Source organism: Globicephala melas, chromosome 9 (assembly GCF_963455315.2).
Source record: "Globicephala melas chromosome 9, mGloMel1.2, whole genome shotgun sequence".
Classification (NCBI taxonomy): domain Eukaryota; kingdom Metazoa; phylum Chordata; class Mammalia; order Artiodactyla; family Delphinidae; genus Globicephala; species Globicephala melas.
In genome coordinates, this window is record NC_083322.1 from 36,888,685 (window position 1) to 36,903,090 (window position 14,406).

Below are 14,406 nucleotides of genomic sequence, written 5' to 3' on the forward strand. Positions count from 1 at the left end.
TCTTGTTTTTGTATCCATTCAGCCAGTCTGTGTCTTTTTGTGGGGGCATTTAATCCATTTACATTTAAGGTTATTATTGATATGTATGTTCCTCTTCCCATTTTCTTAATTGTTTTGGGTTTGATATTATAGGCCCTTTCCTTCTCTTGTGTTTCTTGCCTAGGGAAGATCCTTTAGCATTTGTTGTAAAGCTGCTTTGGTAGTGCTGAACTCTCTCAGCTTTTGCTTGTCTGTAAAGGTTTTAATTTCTCCATCAAATCTGAATGATATCCTTGCTGGGTAGAGTAATCGTGGTGGTAAGTTTTTCTCCTTCATCATTTTAAATATGTCCTGCCAGTCCCTTCTGGCTTGCAGAGTTTCTGCTGAAAGATCAGCTGTTAACCTTATGGGGATTCCCTTGTGTGTTATTTGTTGTTTTTCCCTTGTGTGTTATTTATTCCCTTGTGTGTTATTTGTTGCTGCTTTTAATATGTTTTCTTTGTATTTAATTTTTGACAGTTTGATTAATATGTGTCTTGCTGTGTTTCTCCTTGGATTTATCCTGTATGGGACTCTCTGTGCTTACTGGACTTAATTAACTATTTCCTTTCCCATATTAGGGAAGTTTTCCACTATAATCTCTTCAAATATTTTCTCAGTCCCTTTCTTTTTCTCTTCTTCTTCTGGAACCCCTATAATTCGAATGTTGGTGCATTTAATGCTGTCCCAGAGGTCTCTGAGACTGTCCTCAGTTCTTTTCATTCTTTTTTCTTTATTCTGCTCTGCAGTAGTTATTTCCACTATTTTATCTTCCAGGTCACTTATCCGTTCTTCTGCCTCAGTTATTCTGCTGTTGATCCCTTCTAGAGTATTTTTAATTTCATTTATTGTGTTGTTCATCATGCTTGTTTCATCTTTAGTTCTTCTAGGTCCTTGTTAAATGTTTCTTGTATTTTCTCTATTGTATTTCCAAGATTTGGGATCATATTTACTATCATTGTTCTGAATTCTTTTTCAGGTAGACTGCCTATTTCCTCTACATTTGTTAGGTCTGGTGGGTTTTTATCTTGCTCCTTCATCTGCTGTGTGTTTTTCTGTCTTCTCATTTTGCTTATCTTACTGTGTTTGGGGTCTCCTTTTTGCAGGCTGCAGGTTCGTTGTTCCCGTTGTTTTTGGTGTCTGTCCCCAGTGGCTAAAGTTGGTTCAGTGGGTTGTGTAGGGTTCCTGGTGGAGGGGACTAATGCCTGTGTTCTGGTGCATGAGGCTGGATTTTGTCTTTCTGGTGGGCAGGTCCACGTCTGGTCGTGTGTTTTGGGGTGTCTGTGGACTTACTATGATTTTAGGCAGCCTCTCTGCTAATGGGTGGCTTTGTGTTCCTGTCTTGCTAGTTTTTTGGCATAGGGTGTCCAGCACTGTAGCTTGCTGGTTGTTCAGTAAAGCTGGGTGCTGGTGTTGAGATGGAAATCTCTGGGAGATTTTCACCGTCTGATATTACGTGGAGCTGGGAGGTCTCTTGTGGACCAGTGTCTTGAAGTTGGCTCTCCCACCTCAGAGGCACAGCACTGACTCCTGGCTGCAGCACCAAGAGCCTTTCATCCACACGGCTCAGAATAAAAGGGAGAAAAAGTAGAAAGAAAGAAGGAAAGAAAGAAAGGAAGGAAGGAAGAAGGAAAGAAAGAAAGAGGATAAAAGAAAATAAAATAAGTAAGGTAAAATAAAGTTATTAAAATTAAAAAATAATTATTAAGAAAAAAAATTTTTTTAAGTAAAAAAAACAACTACAACAACAAAAAAAAGCGGACGGATAGAACCCTACAACAAATGGTGAAAGCACAGCTATACAGACAAAATCTCACACAGAAGCATACACATACACACTCACAAAAAGAGGAAAAGGGGGAAAAATAATAAATCTTGCTCTCAGTGTCCACCTCCTCAATTTGGGATGATTCGTTGTCTATTCAGGTATTCCACAGATGCAGGGTACATCAAGTTGATTGTGGAGATTTAATCCGCTGCTCCTGAGGCTGCTGGGAGAGATATCCCTTTCTCTTCTTTGTTCGCACAGCTCCCGGGGTTCAGCTTTGGATTTGGCGCCGCCTCTGCGTGTAGGTCGTCAGAGGGAGTTTGTTCTTCGCTCAGACAGGACGTGGTTAAAGGAGCAGCTGCTTCGGGGACTGTGGGTCACTCAGGCCGCGGGGAGGGAGGGCCACGGAGTGCGGGGCGAGCCTGCGGCGGCAGAGGCCGGCATGACATTGCACCAACCTGAGGCGCGCCGTGCGTTCTCCCGGAGGAGTTGTCCCTGGATCCCGGGACCCTGGCAGTGGCGGGCTGTACAGCCTCTCCAGAAGGGAGGTGTGGAGAGTGACCTATGCTCGCACACAGGCTTCTTGGTGGTGGCAGCAGCAGCCTTAGCATCTCATGCCCGTCTCTGGGGTTCGCGCTGTTAGCCACGGCTCGCGCCCGTTTCTGGAGCTCCTTTAAGCAGCGCTCTTAATCCCCTCCTCTCGCACCAGGAAACAAAGAGGGAAGAAAAAGTCTCTTGCCTCTTTGGCAGGTCCATACTTTTCCCCGGACTCCCTCCTGGCTAGCCGTGGTGCACTAACCCCCTGTAGGCTGTGCTCACGCCGCCAGTCCTCTCCCTGCGCTCTGACCGAAGCCGGAGCATCAGCTCCCAGCCCCACCCACCCCGGCCTGTGAGCAGACAAGCCTCTCGGGCTGGTGAGTGCTGGTCAGCACCGATCCTCTGTGCGGGAATCTCTCCTCTTTGCCCTCCGCTCCCCTTTGACTGTGCTGTCCTCCGCGGCTCTTAAGCTTCCCCCCTCCACCACCTGCAGTCTCCGCCCGCGAAGGGGCTTCTAGTGTGTGGAAACCTTTCCTCCTTCATGGCTTCTTCCCACTGGTTCAGGTCCCATCCCTATTCTTTTGTCTCTGTTTTTCTTTTTTTGCCCTACTCTGGTACGTGGGGAGTTTCTTGCCTTTTGGGAGGTCTGAGGTCTTCTGCCAGCGTTCAGTAGGTGTTCTGTAGGCGTTGTTCCACGTGTAGATGTATTTCTGATGTATCTGTGGGGAGGAAGGTGATCTCCATGTCTAACTCTTCTGCTATCTTTCCCCTCTCCCGTCTCCCCATCTTTTGCATTGCCATTTTTTTCTGTTTCCAAGCTTGAATGTTACTCTCTCAGAAATGCCTTCTATAACCACTTTGCCTTTATTATTTTTATCTCAGTCTCTTGTTTATCTTCTTTATAACAGTTAGCACAATTAAAAGAGGAAAACTGTGGTAGGATACTCAAGAAGTTGTAAACATTGATTAATTCTAGTAAACAGAACTCAGTAACTGAGGTAGGGAAGTACATTTTCCTCCATAATAGAACCTTTTGTATGTATGCATGTACTACTTAAAAAAATTTTTTTACATTTAGTTAAATTTAAAATTGCCCAGTGTTTATCAGACACTCAGTATCTGTTTCACAAATGAATAAAAAACACAATTATCAGTTGTTTGCCTCAAGTTTGTTTCTTTGGTTTCCTAGTACCAAATAGGAAAAAAAAAATTAGAAGGTAAAACAATTTACTGTGTCGTAAGGAGGTTGCATTATTTTCCTAGCTTTGAGATTTAAGGCCCTAATTTATGTGTCCAACCCTCACTGTTGGACTCTTAAATGCTTTGGAGTTTTTCACATTTATAAGTAATAATGTGTGGAACGTCTGCTGTATTTTGGAATATGTCTTTAAAGTAAAACCTTAGAGTGGGGGAGGGATAAATTGGGAGATTGGGATTGGCATATACACGCTACTGTATATAAAATAGGTAACTAATAAGAACCTACTATATAGCACAGGGAATTCTACTGAATACTCTTAATGGCCTATATGGGAGAAGAGTCTAAAAAGTGAGTGGATATATGTATATGTATAACTGATTCACTTTGCTGTACACCTGAAATTAACACAACATTGTAAATCAACTACAATAAAAATTTTTTTAAAAGCCTTAGAAATGGGATTATTAAGGGAGAATGTGAGCTTCTTAATGAATTTTGCCACATTAACAAAATAAAAAGCAGCTGAGATTGTCATTTTGGAATAAAACTTGAGACAGTTTATTGAGGACATCAAAGAAAGATATCAAGATTTTTCGAAGGTTTGGAACCTGTAGATTCAGAACTTCAGTATTAATTAATAAAAGTGGGAAAAAGATGAAGAAATTGTTTGGGGATTGAGTGGAAGAGACTGGTTTTAGAATGTAGGTTTACTTTCACAGTCTCTGTGTGCTCACGATAATTGCTGAAGTTCTCATGCTCTATAATTACCTATGATATTAAGTTTAATCCCTCTCTAATTCTCACCTATACTGTTAAATGTATCCGTAATATGTATCCTGCCAAATCTTCCTCTGTTGTACTGCCAGAATCCTCTTTCCCAAATAAAAATCTGTTCTTCATCTCACGCCCCATTTCAAGTTTTATTGATTCATCAACTTGTGATGCCAGCTTGGCCCCTTCCTGTGGTGTTGCAAGGCAAGCTTCCAAAATCTGGCCCAGTCTCCCTTTCATTGCCTCTCCCTACATTCTGCCTTCAGCCCAACATAACCCTCTTTGGATTGTGGTATTAGTAGCCACACAGAGTTGTGATACTATAAATGTTCATACCCCAGAAGTGAATGCCTTTATGACAGTTTTATTAGAAATCGAACTAGTGATACAGCCTTCAATAATTTTACTAGGAATCAGAAGATCTCAGTGATTTCAAAACAAAACAGGGCAAAGACATTTCTTTTACCTATTCTATGTGTTTCTGTCTTTGCTCACAACTCCATGCTGTATTTTGTGTGTCCTCTCCGTACTCTGTTCTTTAAAAAAATGACCTTCTTTGATAAGTTATTCCCTGCCTTTTTTCATTTAGATTTTGCCATGTTATATATGATGATTTTTTTTCGAATCTTTTTAGTCTTGTTCAAATACTCCCATTTTCTAAAATGAGTTTTCTTAAACTTTAGAATATTCTGGCTGAGTTGAGATAAAGAGCCTAATTCAGCGTTCTCTATTTGACACTTTATTTTGAGAAAAAGTAAATGAAGCAATTTTTTTGGTCTTTTCTTAGCATGTGGATATTTTTAAATGCTGAAAATGGAAAGAAAAGCCCATTTCAGTTTGATCATCAAACTTCATGAAAATTCTGATTGAGAAAATTAAATGAGTAAGGATTAATAGATATATGCCAACTGTATTCTTTGTTTCCTCCCCCATACGTCACTTCAGGGATTTGTTTGTTATTAGTTTGGGTTTATAATGTGACCTTTGGATATCCCACTTGTGAAAATATTTTTGCACTATTAGCACATCTATTCTTAGCTCAGATGTTCTTAACACATGTATTTTTAGAACATATACTTTAATATTCTACGATTTTTCTTCTATACTTGTATAGAAACTCAGGAGAATTAAAAAGAAAAATGTAATTGTGTAATGTTAAGTACTTTTTACATTTAAGTCAGTTATTTAATCAATATTGTGACTTTATTTTATACTTTAATTTGGCACATTTGCAAATTTTTTGAAACAAAGGACAGTTTTTGAATTAAATATTGACGAGATTGATAGTTCTTAAATACTATATAAGTAGAGTAAATTTTTGCTCAGTTAATTAATTTACCCATTTACAATTACAATTTAATTGTACACTGAAGACACACTAGTATATATTCTTCAAAGACTGCTTGTGTTATTGTAAAACAATAGGGATTTCAAGGATTTTAAAATAAATTGGCTTTTGAAACATGGTAGACTGACTCTTGTAATCTCCCCTTCAAACACATAAAAATGCTGGATAAATTACAACTAAGACGTGGTAAGAAATAGAAAATGAAGCTTCAAAGAAAGGAAGGGACATCTTGCTGACGTTAAGAGGGAGCTCCATACCAGAAGTGTAAACACTCAAATAGGCACTCCAGCAGGAAAGGGGGGTGTGAATATAGGCCCTGATGACTGGGGGCTTAAGTTTTAAATGTCTCATGGAAGTCAAGACATGATTTGTTATATCTGCTCCCTCTCCCTCATTGCTGATTATTTCACGATTGATTGTTGTTTTTACTATCATTTTGTTGTGACTCAACTTCAGTGGGTGTTGCTTTTTTTCATAGGAATCCTATGCACCGTGGGTGTGAAAGTGACAGTATGGAGTGATTATACATTTACTGTTTTCAGGCTACTCAACTGGGACCAGTTACTTACCTTGGATTTTATAGCTATGGATTTTTCCAAACTACTGAGTTAATTTAGCTTAAGCTTGGAGTTTCTATCTCACCAGAGAATCATGTACCCTCATCACCTTTTTAAAACAGAGAACAGTTCTTTCAAGCCCAGTATTAGAGGACTTACTTCTAAGCATTACTTGTATATTCTCTAAGCTGTATCTCCTAGAAGTTCAGATAATAAACTATCAGGAAAAGACTAAATAAAAGGTAGAAAAATAGGTTCATAGTGAAAAAGAAAACATGAAAAAATGAACAAGGAGAGTTTCAAATTCATGCATCAAAAAAATATTGAACATCTGTATGTCTGCATTATTCAAGGCACTAGTAATACAGCATTTAGGAAAGCAAAGACAAATCTTTGTCCTCTTGGTGCTTAGCTTCTAGTGGTTAGAAAGAACTAAATAGAATTTCTAAAATTGTTTTTAAGGAAAATTAGTGCACTGCTTAAATACCAAATGAGCACAAACTGAAAAGAGAGAGAATAATGTGATAGAACAGCAGTGGCAGTGGTAGTGTAGTAGCAGCTGCTAACAGTTTTGAGCACTTCCTTTATACCAGGTATTGCCCAAAGTATTTTATGGCGTCGGTATCATTATCATCTTTATTTTAAAGATGTGGAAACCAAAGCACAGAGAAGTTAATGCTGAGACGGGGTCATGATGCTGTATGATAGACTTCTTAAACGGCACACTTAATCACAACATGTGTTTATCAAATATATTTGTCACTATTTTCCATTTTTGTGTTGCTGTACATTTGCAGTTAGGTGTTAGTTGGTTCATTGGTGGCAAAATGGCGGATCTAGTCTAAACTTAATTTTGCCTGCTACTTAATAAAGCATGCTGTGCTTGCCTTTTTTTATGTAAAAGTGCAGAATTTCATGAATTTCAAAAGAATCATCTTATAGAGTGAGTTAGCTCCGATTCCTAAGAAATTAGAGTTACCAAAAAATCAACCACATTTGGTTTAACAGATACCAAGCCTTTCTTTCCTGTAGTTCTGCTCCGTAAGCTGAGTTTAATCATGAAAAACTGTTTTGTGACTCTAGATTAATTAATGACTATGCCTCTGTTTAAAATTAGATATCAAATCTTTGTAATTGGGTCTTAAACATCTAGACTGATTTTTAAAAGTTTTGTTTCGTGGTTGTTTCTTCTAATAAGAGGAACATTTCCCCCTTAGCCATTTCATTTTTGGGGATTTATATTAACAGCCAGAAAAAAAATTGATTGTGGGACATTATTGATCTATTTTGTGAAATTAAAAATTTAACGTAATTTTTAGCTTATTGGTTGTCATAACTCCCAGTTTAAAAAAAAAATCTTCCCTGCACTTTCAAATTCCCTCAATCAGTCATAATTTTTCCTTATTTTAATATTCCTATCATGCACTTAACCCTTGCTGCTTCATATTCTACTTACGTGTGTGTGTCTTACTTTCATTATTGGATGATCAGCTTCTTTGGATCAGAGACCCTATTGTGTACACCCTTATTTCTCACCCTCCACCTTCCACTCAAGCGGGAGGTTACTGCCTGGCCCAAAGTGGGCAGTTTGAATTGCGGAAGGAGTAAGTTAAAGTGTGCAGATAAAATTTTAGAAGTTGCTCCAGCCCCAGATGTAACAGGTAAGGCGAGGACAGTGAAGTATGACAAGAAAGAGAATAGGAAGAAAAATACTGCACTGTGAACATACCTTGTATCATAAGCTACACTCCTGAAAGGATAGGACTAAATCTCAGGTAATTGGAATGGGCGAATATTTGATAAGTCTCCCCTTTGTAGTGAAGAATAGTTTCTTTGTCTTCATACATTATTTGTTATTGTCTAGTGAGTCATTTAGCCAACCTGTTCATTTTAGTCGAGATATTTAAGAACCACTATAAAAACAGGATCAGGAGTTTCCCTGATGGAAAAATAAATAGTATTGCAGTGGCTCTTGGTGGGCTGGTCCCTGTAGATTCACTACTATGTCATGTTTCTTTGTCTTCCTGAAAGTACACCCCCTCTTTGATGTTTCTTTGTTAAGTGTTGTGGTTTTTTAATGGAAATTGAATTGATGATTTGGGAAGAGCCAAGTACATTGTGGTCAAGCCCTTGGCCCACTTGACCTTTCCAGTTCTTGATTCTCGGTGAGTTCTTCATTCTGAAGAAATTGGGTCACCTCAATAATACCTTCCCCTCCAAATTGATATCAGTAGGCCAGACAAATGAAATCATTATGCCTGGGGCTTTCATCTATATCTTTCTAAACCTTCAGATTGAAAACTACCATATCTTCTAACTGAATTTTAGAATACATTCAACTGTTGAATGCCTAATTTTCCTCTTTCCCCTCTACTATTTTGTCTGTTTTCCCCCTGTCACTTCCTCATTGCCTTCCCTTATCCATTAGCTGGCTCCTTTCTGTCTGTTGTCTTCTACTTGGGTCCTCTCTATCCTCTTGCCTTCTCTCATCTCAATGGCTCTGGCTATCTCGAGAACATTGATGCATTTCTTTGTTCATGCTTACATCTATCTGTCTTTCCACAAAACTTATTTTTTCTCTATTTCCTATCTTTAATTGTCTTTAGAATCCACATTGACAGAATGCCTTTCTTTTCTCATTGTCATATCCTCTGCGTTCAACTTATGTAAAAAATAAAATAAAATAAATCACTGATGGTTAAATGAATTCTGGCTCCAATAGAGCAAAACAAGAATTCTGGTCAATTTCCTTCCTCCAGTCTCTACCCTGAATAGCATGATCTCTTTGTTTTTTCATTACTGTTTAGTTTTTTTCTTACATTGTACATACCACATAAGGTTGCTAGTATCTCTGATCAGGTCCTTTGATGAGAAGTTCTAGTAAAATGATCTGTCCTTGCAAAACATCACAGGACCTCAAGAATTTTGTTTAGTGCTTGTGATTCTCTATGTGAAAGCATTGCTTATAGTGTCCTGGGGTACTAGAACAGTGTTCTACCCAGCAGGAGGGATGGTTATTATATACTGTGTCTGGCACACACTGCTATTCTACAGATATCAGCTTCTGCTGATGTTCATAATGATGATGACAGTGTGGGTGAGTGTTTTGAAGGCAAAAGGACAGAAGTAGGAGGAGAACAGAGACACCAGTAATGAGGTGGGGGTACCGGGAGAGCGTGAATCAGGAAGAAATAGCTGCTGGGACAGATGGATTATAACATGTGTTAGTTTATCTTCAGTCACCAGCCTCTGGGTTTTAAAAGGAACCAGTAGTACCACATCCAAGTTGTCCGCATCCAACCATCCAGATGACTCATTCTCCCCTGTTTCATTCCATGTGGCTATCAGAGGACTGACACTCCTCCACTCTATCACCCTCAGTCATCCATCTCGTGTGGGCTGGGGGCAGGGAGGGAGCTAAAGGATAGTTAGGTGAAAATAGGATGGAGATTTAATTAAAGTTCCTGAGTGCCTGCCAGATTTAATCTAATTCTCACAACTTTCTTACACCAGCATTCTATTAGATCCACACACCAGAGGACACAGTGATGCAGCCACATCCTGCCCTTCTTTTCTTATGTCATTGCCTTTTTGGGTATGCCTCATCTAGGTCAGATTTGAACCCCAGGAAAGGCTCCATCTTCTTTCCGAACCTAGTACTTTTTTATAAAAACAAATTTTCCTGATGTTTTACCCACTCAATTGAAAAGCAAGCAAACAAACCAACAACACACTACTTTTGTTGTTGTTTGTTTCTTCATTTTACTGAAGACAAGTGAAAGGAAGATTCCAATCTAGATGCATGGCAAATGTCTTGCATTTCTGTTGCATCCCAGCATGATTGTTGCCATGCTTATGGTGTATGTTTGCAGATAACATTGTAGTGCTGTGCATTAGGAATTGGGAGTGACTACTTCCACAATTGTATGTATGTAACTGAGTGAAAAGGGTGATAAGTAATGATGTAGATGGAGGATCTTTGGAGTACAGATTTATCATTCTCTTGATCCACCATCCAAATTCATTTTAAAATTGAATTCAGGTTAATGATGATTGAAAGTTTTTAAAAAAATAAGTCACCTTTGACTGGTTTCATTTTCTATCACTAACGTAAGTGAGGGACTTTTTTTTTTTTTTGTCTTTTTTGTTTTAAAATAATAGAAGAGAAAAGGAACAGGGAATTAAAAGACTGAAAGAGAAACAGCATGTTGGAAATAGGCAAACATAAGTATTCAAAAAGATAGGGCATTAATTTTTTCCTATAGCTAGAGTTGGGAGAATAAGGTATGAAAAACGTATCATTCAATGTCCTCAGTATATCCCGCTGTGGTAATGTCAGTATAATTGGGGTAACAAAAAAATGTAATTTTACTATTTTACTGACTAAATTCCCTCTTGTTTATCAAAGTGGCCTGCATCCTGCTCAATTCTGCTCAGTAGAAAATAATGTGATTATGAGTTTCTACTGTATATAATATTAAGAATATAATGTTGGTTTTATTACAATCGCCTTTCTTAAATTTTTTTTTTAAAAATCTCTGAATATCCTTAAGATCCTTGAATTTTTATGTGTTTAGCTTTGTGTTCATGTTTATGACATTTGATTAGTAATTATTCACAGGCCTTATAGAGTTTTAAAGAAATTAGAACTCCCTTTTTAAGATCAATATCTTCCAGGGCTGGATAGCCCCTGCCATTTGCTAGGCTGAGGTTGGTGCAGGGGTGTTTCTGTCTGGCAGGGTGCTGGAGAAGCGGGTGATGGGACTGGAAGCCAGACTTCCTCTTCTTAGTGTTCTGTTCAGGTTTTTTTCTAGCTTCTTGGAACCTTCTTTGTAAGTGGAAAAACTCAGGTAGTCAAGTTGGAAAAGTGTTCTCTAGATGTTTGTCTTATAGATTCCATTAATTTTGTCTGAATATTAATCTTCAGTTTAAAACAATGATACCATAGATTTGGGCTTGTTGAAACAATTTCAGTTTCTGTTCATGCTGTTTCTGTCCTTTTTTTAACTCTGGTCTCCTTTGTTTTAGGTTTAGCAGTTTCCCTACAACTCTTGCATGGAGACATTGAACAAATCAGAAGGGAATACTCATCAGTATTTTCTCATGGAGTATCCATCACCCGGAAGTTGGGTTTTTCTAATATTATTATGCCTGGTAAGTGACTTGGGATGCACTCCATGATGAAATATGGCTACTTTGTCTGCTTTTGACGCTTGAGAAATTTTTCAAATTGTCAGCTTCAAAGAGTTCAAATGGGCCATGCTTAAGGATAAAATGAGATATTTAATTCCTTTTTAAAAAAATCTTTACATTTTTATTATATTAGGGTGGATAACTTGTGGGGGTCATGGTTGCATTTCATTATGGCCATAATAGGAAAACTGAAGTTGAATACAGAAAATATTTTACCCTCTGGTGGGAAGTGTTATTGAAGTCACTTAGGGGAAATCCTTACAGGTTTTGGCAAGAATGGTTATTAAGCAATGGTTAGCCTTTTTTGGAGGCTTTTTCCGCCAGAGATATGTGTGTATGTGTGTATATAAATCAGCAGCCATATGCAGACGCTATATGCATTTCTATACATCTCCTCTTTCTATTTGTATATATAAATCAGATCTATATTAGCAACCAAAAGAGACTCCAAAAAAGTGTTTGTTTCTGAGTGGAAATGGTAGAAGTTAAGGAGATTCACACCAACAAAGTAAATGCCAAGTAAGTCTTTCTCAGGGCTCTACATCCTACTTTCCACAACCAAGAAAAAAAAAAAATAGACCAAATAGTCTCAAATTGTCGACAGTAGTTTTAGAAATGAGATCCTTTAAATCACTGTTTAAATCCCATGTGTAAAAAGCAAGCAATGGAAGTTGCATCTGACAGGCCTCTGGCGCAGTTATGAGACTGATGGTAGGACTGTTGTCCATAAAGACCTAACATGATGCAGAAACTGACTGGCATTGACTGTCGCAGCATTTTGTGATCTCCTGACGGAAATGCATTCATGCAGGAAAGCCTAAGAGAACAGCCTGGAAAGTTTCCTGAGGTGGCCTGACCTAGCTTAGGGACCCAGTCTGCCTGAGCATCTTCTGTTAACTATTGTCGAAAATGACTGTTTACAGCACTGTTTACTTGGTGGCATGTTATTCAGTGGCTCTTGCAACCATTCATTATTTCCTTCAGTTGCTATAAATAGCCGGTATTTCCTCTTTAACAAAAAAGAAAAAAATTTCATCCCACTGGGAAGCAAATTGATGGGTAAATCTAATATAAAAAGCATATTTTAGAACAGAATGCAGCCAGCTGCTAAAAGAATTCCTCAGCTTGGTCTCTGAGCCGCATCATTGAGAAATGGAAAAATATTAAGCAACATGACACTTCACTGGCTGAATAATTGTCTGGGGTGTGCTGTGCTCATGCAGCTCTTGTCTGGCTTTAATGATGAAAATGAGCTTTCTGTGGAATAAGTTTCACTTCTGTCCCTTTCTCATACCACGTTATGGCGAGGTTCATGCTGACCAGGGAATCATCCTCCTAGACACATGTCTGCAGTGCCCAAGACTGCAAGAGATTTTTTTTAAAGCACTTTCTTCTTTTTCTTCTCTCATTTTTTCTTCTTTGGCTTTTGAGTCTTTCAAATTAGATGGAGAAGGGAAGGATGTGTGTATTAACTTAAACAGCTGAAAGCAACTTTACAACTCAATGGAATGTTTTACATTGGCAAACATAACAGCCATTGTTTTGTTTTCCTTTGTTATTTTTTAGAATTTTGACTTGTCAGTTAATTCTCACTGGTGGCTCTGATGAAAACTTGAGCTGAGTTTTCAATAAGAAAATATATGTGAACAGCATTTCTGATCCCAGTGTTATATTGACAGTCTGCTAGGATGATGGGGTTTTTTGTTTGTTTTCCTTTTGTTTTTCTAGACTTGTCCTTCAGAGTTAGTATTGTGAATAGGGGTCAGGATGGGTGAAGCACGTGTTTATACCTACAGGACCTTCATTAACTTAGTTACTGCCTTTCTGCAGAATGAATTATCTGTGGTCCTGACACTAACAGGAACGTACACAAAACTCTTCTTGAGGATCACAGAATGTCATCAATGCCAAACTCTATTTGGGATGGGAAAACCGTGTAAACAGAGATTCTCCCCTTGGTCTGGCTTTTGCATGGGCTGGTCTCGGGAATGTCACCTGGTATAAGGAGACTACCTGCCCATGTGCTTTCGGCCTGTCATGAAGTCCTCCGAACCCTTCCTGTTGCTAAGGGTCAGTCATTCAGCACTTTATTTCTTAGAGTACCCAGTTTCCAAAGAAGAAAAGTTACCCTCTGTGAAGCTCCATCACTGCCACCTACGAACCAAATAACTCTACAGAAAGTTCCATGGTCTGGCCTCTGAGCCCATGAGAGGGAGGGCAGTGAAAATGTTTCAGTCAATGCTCTCCAGTTGAAATACAGTGCGAGCCACAAATGTAATTTTAACTTTTCTAGTAACCATTTTTAAAAAAGTAGGAAGAAAGAGATGAAATTAATTTTAACAATATATTTTATTTAACCCAATGCATCCAAAATATCGTTTTAATAGGTAATCCATATAAAAAATTCATAATGAGTTATTTTACACTATTTCAACCTAAGTCTTTGAAGGCTGGTAACTACTATACATTACAGCACATCTCTTTCCAGCCAAGTCACATTTCAAGGACTCAGTTGCCACATGTGGCAGTCGTTATGGGATTGGACAGCCAAGCTTTAAATGTCTTAACAGACTGTACAAAGCAGAGCTCGAGCCGTTGCTGAATATCAGGAAGGACTAAGTTTCCATCCACCAGACGCTTTGGAACAAAGCTGGCTGATGTGTCAGGAATGTCATGGGAGGTGAGGCGGTGTCCTCCTCCCACCCTAAGGGTCCATTCTTATTCTGAGTTGATGCTTCTTTCTAGGCAATCATCATGGTCTCCCTACTTTATCTTCCCTACCTGTACCCTCTCTCCTGGAGACTTGTCACATATCAACTGGTAAAACTATCCCTCTTTGTTAAGGAACACTTAATTAATACCTTCCATTGCATTCACTTTTAATACATCTTGGCAGTTCCTAATCCTAAAAAGAATTAAGGAAAAGTGGTGGACTGATAGGGGAGGGAAGGGTTGAGATTTGGAGGCTAGAGGCTCACACTGAAAACGATGAACAGAGCCTATGTTTCAAATG

At 38.6% G+C, this 14,406-nt stretch overlaps 1 protein-coding gene across 2 annotated transcripts in view; it reads left to right on the forward strand.

The window, feature by feature from the left end:
- Positions 1-14,406, forward strand: part of DOCK4 (dedicator of cytokinesis 4) — a 476,638-nt gene that overhangs the window by 287,984 nt on the left and 174,248 nt on the right. For both annotated transcript variants that reach the window (XM_060305397.1, XM_030857580.2), the window contains exon 13: positions 11,229-11,354. In XM_060305397.1, the coding sequence (XP_060161380.1) occupies positions 11,229-11,354 (126 nt within the window). The remainder of the gene's footprint in view (positions 1-11,228; positions 11,355-14,406) is intronic.